The sequence below is a fragment of the Pomacea canaliculata genome, linkage group LG2 (genome assembly GCF_003073045.1).
Source record: "Pomacea canaliculata isolate SZHN2017 linkage group LG2, ASM307304v1, whole genome shotgun sequence".
NCBI lineage: Eukaryota > Metazoa > Mollusca > Gastropoda > Architaenioglossa > Ampullariidae > Pomacea > Pomacea canaliculata.
The window spans coordinates 22,410,442-22,432,964 of record NC_037591.1 but is presented as its reverse complement, the minus strand read 5'-3'; the positions used below and the strand labels follow the sequence as shown (position 1 = coordinate 22,432,964).

The following is a 22,523-nucleotide window of genomic DNA, read 5'->3' as shown; positions in this document are numbered from 1 at the left end:
TGCCGACCCCCGGCAGTTTTGTCACCAGTGCTGATCGTAAACTGTTTGGGATCCTTTACACGGGCGAACGTTGATGCAGCATTTTCCCGGACAAAAAAAAAAAAGAAAAGAAGCTTATTACTGTCATTTACAAAGGTGGATGCTGGGAGGGGCAGATTTCAGTAAAATTATCAGTTTTGTGCGTGTGTGGTCGCACGCACGGGTCTAGGTGTACAACAATGTTTAGGATTATCGAGATGAATTGCAATAGTAATACAGAACAACGACTTTGTACGCAACAAGATTGCCACACTCGTAGGACACCAGGAGTAACCTTTACTAGCAACAGTCAAGCGACGAAAGCTGGTCTTTGGTCATGTGACTCGGCACAACACCCTGTCACTTGGACGGAGGTCGACGCCGCGGTGAGCAGAGGAAGACCTGGCTTACAAACATCAAAGACTGGACTGGTCAACCTGTACAGGACCTGCTGACTATCGCCCACAATAGACACGAGTGGCTGGTGTGTCTAGTCACGTGACTTCCCTCCCCCACTCAACTACAGGTGTCGGTCAAGGGACGACTGACTGCCCTATACTCCATTCTGATACTTTAGCCTTTTCATTTTTATCTCTAATTTCATCAGATTGTGCATCCACCATGTTTTATACCACTATAGACATTTATTATCATTACTTATTTGCCTCTCATCAGTTATGGTTTCGTGCTGCTATTGCTATTCTTTTAATTTATGCTTTTGTCATTGGACTGCTGGCTAAAGTGATTAGCTATTGGTGTGGGGATGACCACGCTTTATTAGCTTACACATTGAGTAGCATCCTCACTCTTTGACAGCCAATAAAATTAAATTCTGATCTGGAAAGACAACAGCAGCTAAAAAGACAATTTATTTACCCTTGCCAAAAAAACATTTCTTTATATCAGGGTTTTATCAGCAGATCATCCCCTTTCCCACGATGGTCGTATTCTTGATTGTAGATAATGATAATGATGATGATGATCCAAGTTCTTGATTCGATTCTTGTGACAAGCTTTTGCTCGATATGTTGTGCTGAACTAACTTTTGGATTACTTGCGGAATCCATACTTTGCACTGGTTTTACGAAGCATTTAATGAGCTTATCACTTGATCAAGTTGTGGCCGACCAAAGGCCCTAATTAAGTGAAATAATCCTGCATGCACGAGAGGAGACCATCCCAGTATAGGAAACGTTTTCTTAGGCCCTGTTGCTAGTCATTATTCTCTAGGGGAAAGAAAACAACTCTTGAGGCAGCTATATAATACCTGCACAATGCAGTCGTTATAACCCAGGGTACTTGCCTACCCCGAGCCGTTGTCTCAGTTTCTGTGCCCGTATCTGTGATAGTAAGCAAGTCGGGGCGAGTCCCTGACCTCATAACACTTGCATAGCTATCTCTGGGGTAACTGTAACATAATCTCGGCCTCGTAGCTACAGCCCTGCACCTTCCCCTCTCCGTCCACAGTAATGTAGGCCAGAGCTGTCTTCATTGCAAGTCGTAAACAGCTTTTTTCAGATCCCGCGGCGTTGCATTTATCTTCCATTTGAAAAAAAAAATCAACTGTGACCTCTTGATGTGGAAACCAGTTTTATTTTGTTGATGTTTTTCAAACATCGTTCAGTTTTTACCGGCTAGCGTTCGTGTTCCACGTCATCACACGCCACACCCAGTAAGTAAAGTGCGTTACCACCGCAGTGACTTGCCTCAGGGAAAGTTCGATCAGATGCTGGGAGTCTATGGCGTGAGCAGCGGTGTAAACATCCTCTCAATTAATTGTTGGTACGACTGTTGATGGTCTCAGGCGACTGCCTGCTCAGCCTCCTCCTCCAAGCTGCTGTTACGTGAAGGACTGCTTCCACTTAATTGCTACTTACAAACAAGCAATCGGATGTTATGTGCCTTGAAGGTGTCAAAGAAATTATTCATCTCATAGATACTCATGAATGACAGGCTTCTTCCCTTCACCAATATGAGAAAAAGAAACTGCCAACGGTCATCACCTCTCGCGGGTGTCTAGTATACCGTCTCAAGTTGCCAATTAAATCTTTTCTAGCTTATAGTTAAGCTGCTGGTCATAGGATACCCTATCACATGCACGCACAGGTGTACAGGAACGACCGATACTGATGTACTGGCACGGTGGTGTTTGCACGGTCTGTATATACGCACTTGAAGATGAACAGGACTTACACAAGAAAGGTGAGAATCAACCTGAGGAAATCGAAAGCATTATGTATGGAACAGGCAGAGTTATAGACACGTGCTCATCGCCAGTTCATGCAGGGTGCAGGCATTCATTCTTTGTATTGCGGGCTCTCCCAGCCCAAAGAATGTGGCCAGAGGGGCGAAGATTACTTCAGACAACATCCTGCATTCACTCGCGTTCCGGATTCCACATCGCGCTACGCGACAGCAGCTACTGAGCATGCGCACTTCGACACCTCTCCCCCACGCCTCTCAGGTTCTACCCTTTGCAATGGGAAGGACTCGCTTACATGTTCTCACACCCCACAAGAGACAAAATGGCAGAGACGCAGTCAAGTCAGAAAGAGGTTGTAATCACGCTGCATTACTGCATTTCCTGTGCACAAGCACTTCAAGACAAAGAGAATGTTTGTTATACTGAGCGAGTTGTGTTCTCAAGATTTTAGTTGAGAAGCTGAGAACTATAAGCAGCAGCCACCAAAACACACGGCAGCCTTCAGTTTATTACCACAAAAGGTGTTGTGATGCGTCTTAAGCCTCTAAAGATACTTATTATAAAAAATAAACAGTTTTTAAGATCAGCTACCCATCATAGTAATATGATAATACTCGTCTTATTCAACTGTTCTACCCTTGCCCTTCTAACCAGGATTTAAGATATGCGTTCTTTATGATCTGACATAAAAAGACACCAAAACAGAAGTTAATGGGGCAAGGTTCTTAGAAAAAAAGTTTGTATGCTCCCTTTCTCTAACAACGCACTCATGCACACACATCTCAACTTTAAGCAACATAACAGAAATGTGGCTTTTAGAAGGTGAGGATATGCATAGTGCATAAACTTTAGACTATGCTAAACTTATCTACTACTAATGCAGCATGACATTTAGCATTTAAACGGACAAAATTAGAGACTTGAACTGTACCTCAACCCCCTAGCTGAAGTATAAAAACAGATTCTTCAATTCAAAAGCATCAGAATGCGGTAAATCGGTGCTTTATTGAAAGTTCATTTCAACTGAATGTAATAGCAGACTTTAGGCAATCCAGAAATGCAGAACAAAATAGAGCATACAACATCAAATAACTTTACAATACTTCTCAGAATATACTTAAAATGTAGGCAATAACAAAGGTTTTCTTCAATAATCACAATAATGGGTCCCAAAATTTATGAAGAACCAGAAGATTGTAATATATATTTCCCTATTGTGTGCACTTACAAGGATAATGAAACATGGGTACTTGTACAGCTCGGCGTGTTCTCTCCCACCTTTTTTTGCCTTACCCACTTATATTTCCAGACTAGATTAAATGCCGTAGATGGCTCTCAGAGTTAGCCTTTAAGCATTTATAATCACCAGAATCAACAACACAAGCATCTATGACTCTCAAACTGACACACAAGCATTTAACACAAGACATAATTAAGCTTTGTGGTATATTGAAACAGCCGTATGTACGCCAATGTTTTAAAGTTTGTAAATTCACACAAAACATAGTTTATGTCACAGAAACTTCAAAACAACATCAAAGCGGGCTTGTTCAAGTCGCTGAAACGCTGTAGAAGGGCTCAGTGAGTGCAGCACTACTGGATAAACAAAAGGAAACAGCAATGGGTGTCCTTGAAGCTGATTGGATCACCTGACACAAAACTCTGTGTAATAACATCATTCATGGTATGTTGAAAAGTGGTCAACAGTGAAGCAAACAAAATTGAGTGGCTAATATAAAAGAACAGACTATTCATTCCATGCAAGTGTACCACCACTCAAGGCAGGAGTGGTCTCAAATCTCCTACATCTATCCAGTTGTTCCCCCAACTACCAGGACTGGCGGAGCGGCATAACTGCTCATTAACTGGTAGTAGTTAAAGGTTGAATGAACGAATCCGAAGTTAAAATTGAGCTGAAAGTTTTTGGCAGTTTAACAAAACATACTACTGCAGTAACTTCACAAAATCAGATTGTGATTTTTATTTATGTTTTTGACTGGGGCTTAGTGTTGGGGGAGGTGGAGAAGTGGGCTGATTTCTCAAAAAGCTTTAAACACAATTGAATTAGGTGTTGCTATATCATTGAGTTTACAAGATGAAGTTTTCATGGGTAATAAGATTTTATTTCCAAAACACAGGTTATATCTTGTAACAGAACACTTATTTTCGTAGACTTGTGGAAAAGGCATTTTGTAATAAACGCAACAGTAATTCTTCACTTGGGAGTTCTACTAATACTGCTTAATCTTTGGTGTTTTTAGTAAACTGTAGTTAAAAAAGAAATGACTACACTTAAATAATCATCATCATAGAACTTATTTAGCTCTGTACCCCAGTCAAAACCAGGTTCATTGTGCTTTACAAAGATTTAACAATAAGAAAGACAAGAAACGCAAAACTGTATCCTCTTCCATCTCCCCCAAAACAAAAGAAGTTGTGAATAATCTGCAGCCATACATACAAAGTGTGGCATTACGCAACATACACAAATAATAAAATCTTCAAGCTAGATAACAAAAACAGATCCACTAGAACGTTTACAGTGCAAATTGTGACAATGATTTGGCACAGTCAACAAACCCACCCCCCCAAAAAAAACAAAAAACAAAACAACAAAACAAACCAAAAAACCACCATGGTTATGACTTGCACATAAAACACTTGTCATCCCTTGGTAGGGCCACATACAAAAAAGACAGCATTCATGATAACTGAAACAAATACATGCATCAAAAATGTATTCCATTATCTTTCCTCTAGAAAAAAAAAATATATATATGTACACATGCACCTCCAGCCATCTGCAAATGTGCACCAACACCAATTCCACCTTTTACCTCTTCCTGCCACTTCTTTTACTTTATGTACAGACAATCACCCTCCTTAAACTGACCAGCTACACAAAGAACAAACTGCATGCAATTGCAAGATATCCAGACAATTCCTCAGTAACAATTGAGCTAGGAGCTCAAATTACATAAGAAAAAGAAAAAAAAAAACCCACCTCTCATCTTTACTAACTGAAAATAAAATAGACAGCACGTGCAGGCACACTTCTAGATTTCATTTCTAGTTCACAGCAAGCTAGTGCAGCATATAAGCAAGACTTAAATTTGCTTTTGAAGAGAACAAATCAGAGAAGAACAGGTGACTATCATGAGACTGAGGATTGGTCACTCATCACTCAGACATCATATGTACACCAAATCGCCAGTGTCTCTGAGGAATGGCTGTAATGACAGTGCCTCACTTCCTGCAGGACTGTGTAACCCACCAGAACCTAAAAGCATGCAGCGGCATGGCCTGCTGACACACCAATGAAGGAAAACATCTTGGATTCCTGTGAAGTCTATAGTGCACAATATACTTTTTCAAGGCCTCTGGAGTTCCTCTCAATGTTCAATGAAGAAAATGTGGGCAAGTTTTTCTCTTTTTGATATAGCAACAAAATAATTCACCACTAAAGCTATTAACATTTATCAAAATGACTAGATAATATGCTATTTCCAATAACATCTCACAAATAGCACAGTCCCAAGTTACAATCACAATAAAGAAAACAATGTCAGTGAAAATTGCGATCTTCTAATGCTTGGAGAACAGGTGCTGAAAATATGTTATAAAATCAGAATGCAATAATTTTATAGGATCAGACAGAGAAATGGTGTGTGTGTGTGAGAGAGAGAAATGGGTGCATGCAAAAGCACTGTCCAACACATAAATTCAGAAGGTGGTACGAAGTATCATGATCAGTGCCAACGAAATACCTTATCAGGGTGTCATATTCTTACTCCATCTTAAAAGTGAATAGTGAATGCATCCAGCTTAAAATGCAGCCATCCCTTCCTCACTCTACATTCACTCAGCTTCAAAGACCAGTACAAATCACTGCCATTCCACTTCCCCTCCCCAATTCATTAACGTAGAGGTACAGAATTGCTACACTGTCATACACCATTGTAACCTGATTATTGTGGCAGTTTTACTACAGATAATCCATATAACACACTTGGAGCTGATTGTTATTTTAGCATGCAGCCTATTTGTCAAATAAGGCCGGATCTGAGTAATAGAAGATAATGGCATAGATAATTTGTCTTCATTTATGTCACCAACACAAATGCATAAAATACTGAACAAACACTTGTTATTTAGATTTTAAAATGGTTACTACTTTTTATAAAATAAATTTCAAACAAATTGATGTGTACAAGCTGCAGTGCAATAATAATAAAAGGTTACACAGCAGGAATATTTAGTTCGGATTAACCAAAGTGATTGTGAATAACTTAAGTCAGCATGGAGAGGCCACGTAATATACAATGAACCATCAGTATTTTCGAACACCATGTAAGACAGCGATTCATATTTTACTGTCTTGATGCCATGTTTTTAAGCACTACATTTCCTTCAAAATCAGAAGTATTTCTGTAAAACCACATGGTATCAGTGCTCTAGCAGTCTGCAATAAATATTCACAAAAGTTTGGGGTGCAGGATCCCTGCAAATGTGGAAAATATGTGAAAATCTGTCAATAACTCTACTCCCTTAACCCCTTAACTCTTAAGACTGTTGATCATGTTTAATATACAAAAAAGTATCACATTGTTTATGAAAAAATAGGTGAATAATACATGTTTTATATATGCACAGCTTACTAAACTTTTAGCAAAAAAAAGCTTTCTTAGTGTGATTGGTCTGCAACTTTTTGCAGGGACTACAATGCTAGAAAAGATTCATATATTAATTATTGAAACCTGCAAAAAAATCGAAACCACAAAAGTGAAAATGATTAATACTGAAGCCAGTTGTATTATACAGATTCACTAAATTCCTTTGAACATTACCATGCCTATGAGAGAATAAAATAAAATAAAAATTGACACAAAAGGCATTCTTTTCTGTCCAAGCAGCAATATTCTGTTGACATAAGCCTTCTTTAATGCTGTGATACCAGGCACTTTACTGAGACACTAGGCCTCCACTGCTGACATTTTTTGAAATGAAAAATAATGTGCATGAAGGAATTCTACTTTGTTTGCACACACATATGTCAAAGGCATTTTTTCACTTCTCAAATACAAATAGGCCAGGTGAGAAAAGTTGTTTAAATTGTTCACTTTTTTCTCCCACTCATCCCCTTTTTTTGAGAGGCAAATAAAAAAAAATTTTCATACAGTAACTCTTTGAAGTTTCCCAACCAGTAACTTCTCTACTTAACATATACTTCCTCTTTGTTTGAAATTTCTCTTTCATAGCCCACAGCTTGCTACTCATCTGATTCCCAAGATCAGAAGTTTTAACTACAGTTGTGGTTTAAACTCTGGTGCTCTCAGCTCAATGGATGTGTAGTAGAGCACGAAGGCAGCTGATGACTGCAATGATAAAGAAAGTTGAAGTCAGATTCAAAGGAAACACCCACCCACCCATTCACACACACTTGTGCATGAATTCATGGATGCACAAATGCTACATCAATTATGCTGCTCTGTCACATCAAACAGGTTGTTATAAAAAGCTTTGCTTGGATGCATACACCCCTCTGTGTGTGTGTGTGAGCATGCATGAAGGTGTGCCAGCCCAACTTTCAGAAAGCAGAATTAATGTAAAACTGGCCAACTACCTTGACATCAGACTTCGACATCTCATACACCTCATGGTCATCAAATTTGTGCCATTTTGTGGTGCAAGGGTTGCGGCAATATGCAGTATCTGCAAATTCAAATGTGAATGTTTTCCTCTTACAGTAAAACTATATGCAAATATTATGGATCAAAGTGGCAAAGTCACCTGCCACATGAAGTATGCATAAAACCAATCTGGATGTTTTCACAAGTCAAGATTTAATTGTCTGAACTCAAACTATATTAGTTCGTTTATGCCAGTCTGATATTGGTGACTGTCTCTAGTGAGGAATAAATAATAAACTCACAGTGTCCTCCCTCCATTGTGCCATAATGGTTCTGCAACAAATCAAGCATGTACACCATTTGCATGACTAATAGATAAGTGTTGTAAAAAAAAAAAATAAAGTTAATAGCAGAAGGTCCCAACTGTAAATGAATTGCAATACAATGCTCTCCTGAAGTTTTGTTATTTTAATCAATGGAATGTATTAGATAATTTTTTTTTAGACTTTGGGATATAATGATAATAGATGAAAAGTTAAAAATTATTATAAAGCATACCATCAGGAAAATATTGTACTCACTGAAATGCCATAGAGATTATAGCATGAGCGAGGCTTTGAACCAATGGTGAACTCACTCATGTCAAGATCACTCACTGGGAAGTCAACATATGTAGTCTTCTTCTGCAGCCACATTCCATCACTGACAAATCTGTTGCAAAGATGTTTTCCAAGTTAAAAGGATAAGGGATACAAACTGAATCTTCATTTCAGATAGTAAAATGAATCTCCAGGGACAGCACCACCAACCTTCTATAAGGATGAGGTCAAGCCTTCAACTAGTTCTTCCTGAATGGTAGAACAAAAAGATGCGAATAGCAACTGTACCTATTCAATCCTATCAATAGAATCGGTGGAAGTTTCCATATATCTATCTTCTTCTCAGCATCCCTCTCAACCTGACAGCGTGGACACTTCCATTTGCAGCTTCCAGTCATCATTTCAGGTTGAAGGAAGGCTCGCAAACAGTCCTACACAAAAAAGACTGTGTCACTGATCACACACAACTTGCTGTCAGGTTCACTGAAGCAGAAAGGATTGATTAAGAGACTGAACACCTTTTAAAAAAAGGGGAGATACTGATGTTATGTCAACTGAAATACTGACATAAGAGTTGAAGGTTGTTTGCATCTTGACATATAAGGGTATATATATATTGTAGAGGTTAAAACGCTCGCTTGTCACCACTGCAGTGAGAGACTCTGGCTTCAGATCTCAACTTTGGGACACTATGTGACACCTGTTTGCAGGGGTGGGCATCAGGGGTTTTCTCTGGGTATTCTGGTTTCCTCCATCCTCCCCTTTCCCCCCAGTGTGAAGTCTTCTCATGGTGGAAGTACTTTCCTACTAACTCAACCAATCAACCTGCTTGACATTAATGTTGTTGTGACAAGCATGAATTTTACAACATAAATCAATCTCCACAGAAAAGTAGTTGGTGTTGACAATCACAGAAAGTGCCAGTGGCGCAAGAGTGTGATATTCTGTAAAGAAATTCTAATTATGCTGACAGTGCAGTTAGCACAAGTTAGCATACATATCATTTATAAAATAGAAACATTTCAAATCTTCAAGACAACATTGTATAAAGCCACTTGCCTTGAGAGTACAGCGACTTGAGGAAGGGATCGGCAGAGAGATGTACATACAGGCCTGGAATGTTACTGACTTCTTGCCACAAGTTCGACACATAAGGGTAGACTTCAGCTGCCCCTAACAGCCAAAAACATCAGACATGAAGTGTTTTAACAACTATTTTCAGTTAAGCAAACTCATTAAACATGCATGTCATACTCACACAACTACTCCTTGCTTTTCTAGACATTAACAACAGCTAAGCAAAGCTGAACATACTACTGAAATATACCTGAAAGAGCTCTACTATGATAGAACGATGCAGAAGTTTATGGTTCTGCCATGCAATCCTTGCTGCCTCATGATCCGGCAAATGGTCATTATCCTGTTCTGGAATCTGCGGTCGGTTTTTTACCTTGAAAAATGCCAAAATCGACTGGGTCATTGAACATGAGTAATAAGCAGATAACACACCTATGTAAGCATCATTTAGCACACATAATACTTTTATGAGATTTAGTTGTCTGATGCCATGTTAGTGTTTATCAAGTTTGACCGCCACTGCCAAAGGTGCTGTGGTGGTTGTTGTTGCTGCTAGTCTTGACAATATGCTTACCTCATTCAATCCCTCGTGAAGTCCATCCAGCAGAAATGTCAGAAACTCTTGTGAGTCTTGCTGCTGGTAGCCAGCAAAGATTGGGTTGTACTTTCCAACAGTGTTCTGTGCACCAATCAACATTTCAAGTCAGGGTATATTCTCAGGAGATTCAAATTCAAAATACAGTCTGTAATCTGGAAAATGAGCCCATGATGAAGTCACTAAAAAATCCTTAACTGGGCAATAAAGGCCTTAGATCAATAACCATGCAGGAAAGGACAGATGGATCAAGTAATGTGTGTGAGAGAGAGAAAGCACATATTTTTCTTTCTGACCTTAAGATCTCTGGGAGTGATGCAGCGGTACTGGCCACTCCACAAGGCCTTGATCACAATAGCAAACTCATCCACTACCTCCCCATGCATGCCTGCTGAACTGTCTCTGTTACAAAACAACGGGAGATAAATGTGACCCCAAAACAAGTATTCACTGGCATCAGCTGATATACAGGGACTGTTCTTGAGATAAAAAAATGACTGATGGCAAAATACGAAAACCTAAATGAAAAGACATTTTTCTATTGCATTTTAATGACTGCACAGTCCATTCTCCATACATACCTGTTGATGTCATTCAAATAGTGATCATTAAGAAAATATGAGACCAGTGGAGTAGTGTTGTTAAGGCACTGGATGGTTGAGTTCATGTAACATGTATTGCCCAGGTTACGAAGACCTGTCAGTGCTGGGCCCTATTTAAATAAAAACAAACACTATAGATTCTACAACTATAAATACATTTTAACATAAGCCAATATAACCCGATTTATTGTTCACAATCAAATACACGAGATAATAACTTATAACTTGTCATAACTCAATTAAATGTGGAAATAGCACCTATATAAATAATAATAATAAAGATTTATAAAATGCCTTTCCAATGATTTGCTCGGAGCACTTTACAGAAATTATATATAGACTTTAATCACCAAGAACCATTCACCCATGTTCTCACATAACAGACACGTTCACTTCTACAATACACAAAATAAATTACAGACGCATGTTATTCATACTCATGGTCAGGACAGGGTCAGAGTGAAGTTGCCACTGTAAATGTCAGATTTAGTATTGTATCCAATCAGATTCTTTTGTTCAAGAACTTCCAGACTGAACCACTGGTGGCTATTAACAGTATGTTGAGGGTAATCATAGAATGTTTGCAGGCGCTGGCCCCCTACGATTGTGGAGAGAGCTGTGGAGGGTAGTGAGGCACACATGTCTGCCAGTTGATATTAAAACATAGCTAGCCCTTATTAGCAGTGTATCATCAGCATAACTCACGACATGGCGTGAGATAATATCAGACAGACTATTGCCAAATGCTTCTTATAGGAAGCTTTCATGTTGTTAAACATGTTCTTCTATAATAAATGCATGATAATAATAATCAAACATACCACGCTGCCATAAACAGGGTTCAGGTCACGTTTACGTGCCACTTGCCGAAAAATTGGACGCGTCGGAAGTGTGTCTGGTTGCCTCAAAGAGAAAAATAGTACACACAGGCTATTCAAAAATGCATAATTTCTATTTTTGTTGAAGAGAGATGATTTTCAAAAATAAAAGTTAATAAATGATCTGATAAGCCTTAGTTTTCATGGCACCTTTCTGTATCTCCTCTTCTTGCTTCATTTCAAACTCTCATTTCACATTCATTGTCATCATTTTAATGAAAAATAGCCAACAGAGATTTATTTTACATTAAGATCTTCCATGATTCCTCCTGGATTTTTCTTTACTGTTTATAGTTTACATATCCGCTGACCACTACTCACTGAATATCTGGCTTCTTTCCTCTATCATATACTGGTGTCTGACCTGCCTCATCAGCCAACTGTTTCATAATGTCTGGAGACGAGTGAGAACGTGTCAAGCCTCCACGTGTGGATAAGGCTGGCTCTTCCTTTAGTCTGGCTGTGTATGTGCCTGCAGCAATTGGGGATAATATTTCTTCATTTTATCTTCACCCATTTTGCATATCATTAATGAGTCTCATCCAAGCACACTTTTGCAGTTTTAAAATATGCAAACCTGGTTTGCTCTGATTGCTGGTTTTCATGGTTGGAGCTTCCCACTGTGTGGTGCCTCGATTGTGATTGATGTAATAGTAGCGGTGGGTGCCATTGTCCAGCCTTTTTTCCCAACCAGCTGGCAGCGTAGGAGAGGGGATCATTTTTGGTTCTGGAATTAAAAAAAAGGACATATTACAAAAAGTTATACATGCATATTTTACTCTCTCTTTCTTTCTCTCTCAACACATATACAATCTCTATGAATTCACAACACTGAATCCTTTATTAAAACTTTACATAAGATGAGAAGACCTGTCACTCTGCTTGTTACATAGAGCTAGCAAGGAAACACCAGAGCATCTTAGAGACTTAATTCTCAAAAGACATCAGTCAAAAATAACTCTCCCCAGCTGCACTAACCCTGAGCCTGCCTGATCTTGCTCTGCTGTTCACCAACAGCCAGTTGCCTCTCGGCTAAAAGTCGCTTCTGCTCTTCTGCCTGCCTCTGCAATGCAAGCCTCATTTCCTCATTTTTCTGTGTAGCAAGTCTCAATTCCTCCTTGGCTGCTGCCTCTGCTCGTTCTCTCTCAATCCTCTGCTGCTCTCTCTTTCTCGCCTCGTCTTCCAACTTCATTCTTGCCATTTCTTCCTCTTTTTTCAGTGCAGCAGCACGTTCCTTCTCTTTTTGCTTTGCTTCTTCTTCCACTTTCAGTCGCTCCTGCTCCAATCTCCCTTCTTCCTCCTTTTTCCATGCAGCGTCAGCATGCTCTTTCTCAATCCTCTGCAGCTCTTTCTTTCTCAATTCTTCTCTTTTACCTTGCTCTTGCTCCATTCTTGTTTCCTCCTCCTGCTTTTTTATTTGTTCTGCCTCTTCTTTGAGCTGAGCTGCCTTTTTTTCCTCTTCTTCCGCTGTGGCATCAAGCTGCGCTTGTTTGCTTGCCATATCTTCTGCTTGCCTCACTGATAACTTTTCCTCTTCTTGTTTAGCTCTTTCTCTTGCCATCTCCAGTGCCCTCTCTTGTGCCTAGGAATGTCAAAAAAGATATTTGTAGCAGCTGAGCACAGTAATGATTTCTTCAATATTCCTATAAAATTTCAACACTGAAAGCAATTTTTCCAGTTCATAAAAAAGACATCTATATAAAATGAGTAACAGACTCCATTAACAAAATTGCCTGAAAATAATCTGTAAAGCTATGACAAGCCTACAAACCAGGTTGTCTTTGCGTTCTTTCTCTTGCTCTTCTACTTTCTTCTTTCTTTCAGTGCGCAACCTTTTCAGTTCTGCTAGTCTTTTCTTCTCTGCTTCCTCCTTTTCTCTGAGGACTTTTTCTTGTTGCCTGACAGCCAAAGTATATAAGCAGAAATTAATCAGATTAACAAGAAAGTCATTTGCATCAAATTATATTCAAAATGAGAGGCTGCAAAATACCGTAAGAAATATTTAGCCAGCTACTCTACTCTCCAACTAACATCTCTAACAGTGCTACGTTGCATGATTCTTCAAAAAGACTTTTTTCCCCTTCATCACAAGTCCAAAAAGGTTAATGCTAGAGAATGACTGGAGAACAGTTTTTGTGATTGTCTCTAGCAAAAACTTGAACTTTGGATGTCATTCATTTTGATAACCCTTGCAGCAGTATTCTTAGGTATCTTCAAAATAATATATTCCAGAAAATGGTTGAAGAGTGAACTGAGGTCCTGGCAAAAAGAAGCATGCCCCAGAGAAGTACAACTCAAACGTGCCAGTGATGGCCACAATACACATAACACATTGGAAACATTAAAAAATATTGCTCACAGTTTCTTTTGCTGTTCTTCTGCTAAGACTTCCTTTGCTCTCATCTCCTCCTCAACCTTTCGCTTTTTCCTCATCAGTTCTGCAAGCTCCTTTTCTTGTTGTCGTCGTTTTTCTGCTAGTTCCTGTAACTTTGCAGCCTCAGCTTGCTCCAGTTGACTTAGTCTTCTGGAGGATGTGTCAGCTTGTAATGGATAGACATCTCCACTTACTCCACTGGAACTGTTGCTCACTTGAGCCTGTATCAGATAAAAACTACCACTATCAATAACAATATTATATATAATAGCATTATATCTAGCAGAAGTCTCTTATAGGCCTGTTCATGGTGAAAGTCAAAGATACTGGTCATAGAAATCACTAGAATACATGAAAATTACTCTGGCAAGATCAAGTTTCCATCTCTAGCTAAATTTATTTGAACAAATTCATGTTCTTGTTCATAGTGAAAGTCACATGATTAGGATCATCTTGTGTATCCTTAGTAAAAATCTTGAAGGATCTGAGAGAAAGTAAACATTTGCAAAATGGTATGACATCATGATGCCACATTTAAAAAATCAAATAAACCAATATTATGGTGAAAAAACAGAATGGTATTAAGGACAAATATAAAGAAAGATTTTTATTAAAAGACAAAAGAATAATGGGCAAAATGATCTTATTGGTATAAAGACAAGTTGACTCACATGCGTGGTTATATACATATCATTATGCACACATCTGAAAGCACACAGGATGTTTGACAGCATACATAGATGTACACATCTTAAAGCATACAAATATGAAAGCACATACAGGTGTAGACACACCCACCTCTTCCACTGTATTCCTCTCTGCTGCCTTCATTTGTTCATTATAAATGTTAGTATTCTTTTCTGGTTTTTTACTTGCTGTAATGCTGGGATACAGTGTATTTGACAACACAGTGAAACCTTCTCCAGATCGTTTCTCACGCTCAACATTCAAGTTTCTTGCATTGTTCAAGTTAGTAGGTTTGGCCAGTGCTTCTGCAACAGTCCCAGCTACAGTCTTTGGTTTCAGAGAACGATCAAACTGTGGCATAGAGCTTAGCATTGCCAAGCTAGTACTCTGTGAATTCTCTGAGGCAGTGAAACTTTCCAAGGAGCTGCTCCTTTGAAAATCCAAGTTCCTGGTGACGTCTGTCTTTGAGCCATCATCAAAGTCAGGATAATCAAAGTCCACTGTTAAATAACAATACAAAAACCATTAAGAGTACTCAAAATTACATATACTAAGATTAATAAATAAATCAATAACTAAATAATAATTTTAATTTAAGCTCCAGCAATGGATTTATCTAGCCTTCAATAAATAAATTTAGTTCCACATTTAATGGTCATTATTACATATTTTTTAAAAACACAAAGGTTATGGTAGTTAATGACAAAGAAATGTTAAAATAATTTTCTTTTATATATTTTCAGATTAGCTTGTAATCTTTTGGAATAAAAAAAAAATCTCATATATATATATACTGAAAGACGATTTATATAATTTATAGAACCCCACAAGTGCAATACATAAAACTGACATGATGTTACAGAAGAAGCAGGCTGCACAGGGCTTGGCCGGCTAACCCTAGGGTTGGTGCTCATCATTGGATAGAACAGCAGCCACTGCTCATAGCCACCTTCAAGAATTACCGGCTCACTCTTTATAACAATGGTAGAGTCATACTGAAAGCACAAGATGTGGATTGCAACATGAAAGTTTTGCAATGTCATTCCATTAGTGAAAATGCAGAATTATTCTGGCTGCCTTTAACACAATGAGAATGTGCTAACTGAAATGTAGAACTAGTAAAGTATCAACCTAAACAATCTTAGTGAACATCTAGAGAAATGGAAAAAAAGTAATGTCTGAAAATTCAGAATATACAAATGCCCAGACCAAATCAAGTACCTATAACTTTTTTCTATGCCGGAGCCAGCATCTTCAAAAAATTAGAATGGAACCTGTTAACTATGTAATCCATTCTTCCAGTATCTTCCCAGTCTTCTCAAGACTCAACAATGTGCTGCTATTCAGCTTTTCTGATAATTTATTTTAATCCAAAGGAGATGCTCCAGAATTTGCAGGACTATGCACAAGCACAATGTTCCACAAAAGCAGTGATGAAGAATATTCAATAATTCAATAGTTCCATTTTGATATGTAGATTCAGGGAAGTAACTGTGGATCTCACTTAAAGGAATCATTTTCTACAATTACTTTCCTCAGAATTAATTTTTCATGGGAAAGGGGATGGAGGGTTGTTTCCAGGCAGAAATTTTGAATTTTGTAGTTTTAATCCCCCTTTGAAAATGGTGAGATAGAGGTCTGAAATGACATAAATTCTCAGAGACAAAAGTACTTAACTATATTTTGAGGTATTTTCTGACAATAAGGCATGTGTATTTGTTGATCAACCTGCATAATGTCTTTTAAATATGTATACTGGATTTTGGTATGACTTGTGGTGATAGGACAACTTATAAACAACTTTGTTTCATCCAATTTACTTATCTTCCTGAATATGTAACAGTGCCAAACGATGTGCTTAAACAGAATTCTACTAAGATTTATCTCCATAGGAAAATAATTAAAATTCGGGACTCTAGAGAAAAAACCTTTTGCCCACGAGAGGCAAGTCTATGGTGAGTTAATGTATAGCCAGATGAATGATACAATCTATTTTACTTGGGAATTTCAAATGGCATGTCAGTCAGAAACACATTTGACACCACTGAACATTTACATACATGGACATACAAAAATACACTTACAAACCAGTATCAGCCAATCTTTCTATTACCTTAAACAAGGCATCCTTTAGTGTCTGAAGGGTTGTGCCAATTGTAACAGACTCATGATTTGAATTCCAGTCCACAAGGATGATGAGATCACAATTGCCACGTTGTCGCCACAGTGATTTTGATTGTTCAGGAAGCTGGCCTTCGATGTATGTCACTGTTGTGCTACATGACATGCCAAAAACAAAATCAAAGTATGCTGTAAAAGCATATATAGTTTTACAGATAAATTATAGGTAAGATACACATCAACACTTTTTTTTTTAAAAACTACAAAGGCAAACATGCAGTTTTCTCATTTCTTTCAAAAAGTATGTAAACTGCTGAATGTATTAGATAAAAGATATTTTCACATATGCCCGCTTTGAGAAACATAACTTCTCCCATGAGCTTTCCACACTAAAACAGTCTCTGATCCCTGAGCATTAGATCTCTTGAGGTGAATAAATGTAAACAAGGCTCCAGGTTCAGACGGGATCTCTGGACGCACAATTCATTACTGTGCCGAACAACTTAGAAGAGTTTTACATCTATTCCAGCTGTCTGTGAATTCTGGTCACATTTCTGATGCTGTATTTGGAAACTTTTGCACATTGTATCTGTCCCTAAAATCACTAGGCTCAGTCACCCCAACGACTTTGGACCAGTCACTCTTACATCAATCATGATGAAACCACTTGAGAAAAATTGTAAGGAGCGAGGTTATGACTGCTGTTGATCCACTTCTTGACCCACTGCAGTCTGCCTACAGAGCTGGAAGAGGTGTCGATGTGCTACGCTATTTATACTAAATACTCTGTAAATATTCTGGAGAAAACCAGAGTTCATGCCAGGCTTCTCTTTGCTGATTTTTCTTCTGCTTTTAACACTGTGCAACCTCTTTTGTCCGTGAAGAGTCTAGTTTCAGATTTCCATCTTATCTCACCAACTAACTCTCTGGACCCAGGACTTTTTAATAAACAGGCAACAGAGAGTTTCTGTTAATGGTCTTCCCTCAGATCCAGTTGTCACCTGTACAGGTTCCCCTCAAGACTGCTGTGCCTGTAATGCTGTTCATACTGTATACTAGCAGTTGTAGAAGCACTACGATAGGAGCTTTCTTGTAAAATCTGCTGATGACACTGCTTTGCTGTCTCTTTTGTATAATAGACAACATGATCAAATTGGTGCTCTTCCTGACTTTGTTCACTGGCGTGACGAACAACTTGTCTTGAATTCCTCAAAGACTAAGGAAATGATTTTCAACTTTTGGACGAACGGGGTTGAGGCAGTCATCAGTATTATCCACAATGATGCCATCAAGGTAGTCAACTCTTACAAATATCTAGGTACTATCTCTGATAACAAGTTTAAATGGGACATCAACGTGACACAATCCTCCGTAAGAGCCAATAACGTCTTTCTCTGTCATCCTCACTTGAAATGAAAGTCTCATCACTTTTTCTTTCATCTCTTGGTCCACAGCCTCTCCTTAGGAAAAGTCTTGTTTCCCTGGTTAATATCTGTTACAAGATCACCAAAACCAGGCAGAGGGATTTGGCAGCCTTTTGTCATTAGCAAATCCTCAGGAAGGCATCAAGCATCCTCTCTATTTCTGATCATGTGTTGGCATGCAAGTTTTCACTCTTGCGGTCTGGCTGTAGGTTCAAATAAGGAGAAATCTTATTCTACTTGCATTTGTTTAATTACAGACTGAAGCTGCTACTTCCTCACTGAAGATAATAAATTGTGAAAAGAGAAAGAGATTGTAATGTATCCAATGTACTATTTTTAATTAAATTTACACCACACACTGTGAAATCTCTAAGGTGAATGTAACCATCTTACCCTGGGGGGATAATTTCCTGTGGAACGCTTATACATGAAGGATGATTAATATGAGACTCTAAAAAGTCAGTCTCAGGCCGGGAGTCCATTATAATCAGCTGGATACCCGGATCACGAAGCAATCCACATAGACGGAGTGGTGTCATTACTTGGTCGCCTGAAAGTATGAACCATAGTTGAAGTGTGATATAAACAATAAATTTGTCATAAAATTTTTATAAAGCCAGCTTCAATGATCTCTCTGTAAAATTTCTATGCATACATTACTTATGTCCAGAAGGTGGGGGGAGTAGTTATCTAGAGAAGTTATCTTCTCCAAATACATAAAAATCACAAATTTTACTCTGCCGGATTTCTCTTTATTTTCACAATGCAAGTATGCTGTTTCCTTTTAATAATTTGATTCAGTAACAAATTAATCAGTGTTTAAAAATATTGAGATGTATAGTAAAAATTAACCAAGACAAGAACAAAGTAACCTATGCACAAATTTAGCGCACCATTAGATGTCAATTGGCCATTTGACTCTGGTTTGCTTGGCGAGGTAGCCTCGTCTTCAACAAGTAACCCTTTTTCTGTCTTGGACTCATCTTCTTTCTCTTTTAAGGAACCGACTGCTTCAAGAGTGGCCAGTTTACTAGCCACAGCTTCAGCTTCTCGAAATTCATACCTACAATAGGGAACCAAAAGAAAGACAAAAAATACTACAAGATATCACAGTAACAGAAAAACATGTGCTTGTTCTATGTAACAGATGAATGGCAGTACAGGAGATGAAACTCCCCCCATCCCCCCAACTGCATCTTGCAAGATAATCATTTTTGGATCCTGATTACTCTAGGTTATTCTAAACTTGAACATATATTTTTTTTGTGCTTATTTTAATGTTGTAGTATCCTTCTTTCCATCTAGGCAACATCCACAATGCTAGTGACATTTGTCACCGGAGCTAAAAGGATTTTTAAGCTTATAACAACAAAGATTTTGCAGGTACTACCATGACAGGATACTTCTGAAGCCTCAATATTTAAGGTTTTGTAGTGAGCCATGAGGTTTATCTTCTGTTATTAACTATGAAAATGTCCTACTAAATCTGCATTTTCATCACATTCATAACTTTACAATTTGTATTTCAAATACTTAATTTGTCAGATGTATGAAGTACAGAATTAAAGTAAACTTTCTCCATCTAAGATTATATAATAAAGCAGCAGAGCTTTCTCCATCTTACATCTAAGTGTATTTTATCAAAGGGAAAGAAGACTCTACCTGCTGTAGATGTCAGTGACATAAAAAAAAAACCAAATCGACTCTTCAGAGAATTTACAGAAAATTAACTCTTTAGTGTTTTTATGGCACACAAATAGTTTTTGAAAATAGTTAAAGACTAAAAGCTAAAACATAAACATCAAAATAAACCACTTGAAAAACAGACAAAACAACCTTTTTACCTCTCTTTTAAACTGTCAGCCAGTTTCTCAGCATTTTCAATAGCTAGCACTTGATTCTTTGGCCCAATAAGTTGGTCAAAGAATTGCTGGAGACGATGAAAGAAAGTACCAGTCAAAGGATCAATTCACATACTTTACAGTTAATTCAAACAACTACAAATATTAAAGTGAAAAAAGAAAATGTCTATTATTATAAAACAGTTTGTGTACAAAATTTTCACACAGCATTAAAATGTCTGTATAAGAAATATTGAAAATCCTTGAAGTTACCTGAAAATCTTATTTTTCTTTTTTTTTTTTTTTTTTTTAAGGAGAAATGTATAAGTTAGGTAAATCTTCTATGAAAAATTAATTTCTCATTTTTATGGTATTATCTTAGTTTTTTTTGAGCTTACTTTATTCTTCTTGTAATCTGCACTACTCCGTACCACCTTCACAATGTTGAAATACTTCATGTACATTATAAATGCACTTTCTTCATCTCCTTTAGCATCAAATTTCTCTGCCTCCTTAAAGACTTTTTCAGCTGATTTAACCAGACTGCAAGGAAAATAAAATATCAAGGCATTATAATTTGGAAGACAAAAACTAATTTTCTGCAAAAAATATTAATTTTTCATCTGTTTTATTCTACTAATAAAATGTAATTAAACATATAATTGCAGCATAGTTATCAGAACAAATATTGGGCCTGTTACAACAGACAGCTTTAGTTTTCTACAAACAAAAACAACTTACATGCGAGCATTAGTGCTAGTAATTTGCTTGAGGTCACTCATCTGCTGTAACTCCTTCATGCCTTTAGCCACATATAATGGCATTTTGTGATCTTTGCTAGGCATGGTGATGTTGTGCTAGTTCTGGCAAAGCATTAAAAATGTAAATACATTGACTAGTTCACTGAAAGGGGTACAACAAGCCAGTATGAACCTGTTAACCAGAATTATGATGGTGTCTTGGCATCCTGAAACATCAAATATAAAATTCAAATGATTTAAAGCAGCAGACTGGCTCTTTTCATGTATTGGTGACTAAGTAAATCATCATGAAAAGTAAACAGATAGGTATAAAGACTTTTAATACCCTACACATATGCAGAACAACAATTCTTTTATGGTAAAATGCTCGTGAATCAAACAGATATGCTGTGCGAGGCCACGAAGACAACGGTAGCAGTACAGTGTAGCTATTTTGAAATCAATATGAGCTCAAACTAGTATCTAGTGGGGTGCGAGAGGAGGGTGTAGAATGGTCTGCTTATCGCCTACGGAAGACAATACGATCGGTATTATTCTGAGCTCCTTGAAGTTTTGTCCAGTTGGCGATATGGGAGATTAACGAGTAAAGAGTTGCAGTAATCTAGCTGGGACAACACACAAGCAGAATAGTGCTTTTTAATGACAGAAAATGAAAGGAAAGGTCAGATGTGACTGACTCTGCGAAGCTCAATGAAGATGAGCTTGAAGACTGCATTAATGTGACATTCATGTACAGTTCAAGTACTGACTTATTGACAGAAAATGTCAAAACTGATGTTGACAAAGTTCGAGTTATAAATAAGCAAGCGCCAGCATTCTTGCATATGTAAGATCTAGATGTTTTCAACGACGTACATTGATGAAACCCCCGAAACAGTTCTCTCTCAATTATCTAAGGTGAAATATCTTGATTATTTAGTTATCAGTAGTCACAAGTTGTTTACCTAAGACTTGGTAACATTGAGCAAACGACTCAAAACATCCTACTTCCGGCTTGTTTGGTTCAAGCCATCTGGGAACAAAACCAAGTAACAACTTCGCAGCAAACCTTACAGACAGATGTACACAGCGAAATCTCTCCCCTGATTAGCCACAAATGTAAATATTTGTTACTCGCAGTAGACTTTCTTGTCCTTTCATCTCTTCGACACGGTGTCGGCACAAACACTGTGTGTTAGTTGATGTCCAGTCACCGGACAACTCGTCCCATGCTGCGAGATGACTCGATCGCCCATAGATTGTAGACAGCTAATAAACAAGTAGGGACGGATTAGAGGGACTTAGCCTCAATCCAAAGACTGCAGATATCGTTAGCGTCTTTAAGTTAATTGTTTTTAAGGAGGGTATGTGCAAATAGTTTTGAATCATTCTGGTTTTATTTCATAACAACAAAATATATTGTTTACATGCTGCTTAATTAGTTCTCAAGTAGCTCGAAGCAGTAACAGTAGTTTCGTTGGGCATGAACCCTACGATAAAAAAGCCTTGGAAGGTGTAATACATGTCATCTTGTCCTAGCTGATTGAACTGTGTTCGTCTTATCTCTCTCCTTATCCTGTCTCTGTTCTCACTGTGTCTGTGTGCGCGTGCATAGGCGGAATAAAAATTTTTAATAAAAAGTGCAAATTTCAGTTATTCTGGTTCCGCTTTTGTAGGGGAAATTTTTTTTGGATACTAAAAGATAAAAGCTGTTTACAGCATTTTGAAGATTGC

At 37.9% G+C, this 22,523-nt stretch overlaps 1 protein-coding gene across 2 annotated transcripts; it reads right to left on the bottom strand.

Moving 5' to 3' along the window:
- Nucleotides 1-7,362: 7,362 nt before the first annotated feature.
- On the bottom strand, nucleotides 7,363-21,839 carry LOC112556140 (ubiquitin carboxyl-terminal hydrolase 8-like). 2 transcript variants are annotated; one of them, XM_025224848.1, is made up of 25 exons: nucleotides 21,755-21,839; nucleotides 20,791-21,016; nucleotides 20,448-20,592; nucleotides 20,053-20,138; nucleotides 19,102-19,271; nucleotides 18,602-18,758; nucleotides 16,777-16,939; nucleotides 15,514-15,658; nucleotides 14,775-15,163; nucleotides 13,962-14,197; nucleotides 13,374-13,500; nucleotides 12,581-13,184; nucleotides 12,180-12,329; nucleotides 11,924-12,074; nucleotides 11,546-11,627; nucleotides 10,704-10,834; nucleotides 10,419-10,524; nucleotides 10,102-10,206; nucleotides 9,778-9,900; nucleotides 9,510-9,623; nucleotides 8,739-8,881; nucleotides 8,433-8,562; nucleotides 8,154-8,184; nucleotides 7,845-7,933; nucleotides 7,363-7,596 (listed from the first exon to the last, which is right to left on the bottom strand). In XM_025224848.1, the coding sequence occupies exons 2-25, from the start codon at nucleotides 20,892-20,894 to the stop codon at nucleotides 7,525-7,527; spliced, it is 3,753 nt and encodes a 1,250-aa protein (XP_025080633.1). In that variant the 5' UTR covers nucleotides 20,895-21,016; nucleotides 21,755-21,839; the 3' UTR covers nucleotides 7,363-7,524. The 2 variants fall into 2 exon arrangements, with proteins under 2 accessions (XP_025080633.1, XP_025080634.1); XM_025224849.1 differs by having other exon boundaries at nucleotides 20,791-20,912; nucleotides 21,755-21,832.
- Nucleotides 21,840-22,523: the final 684 nt, after the last annotated feature.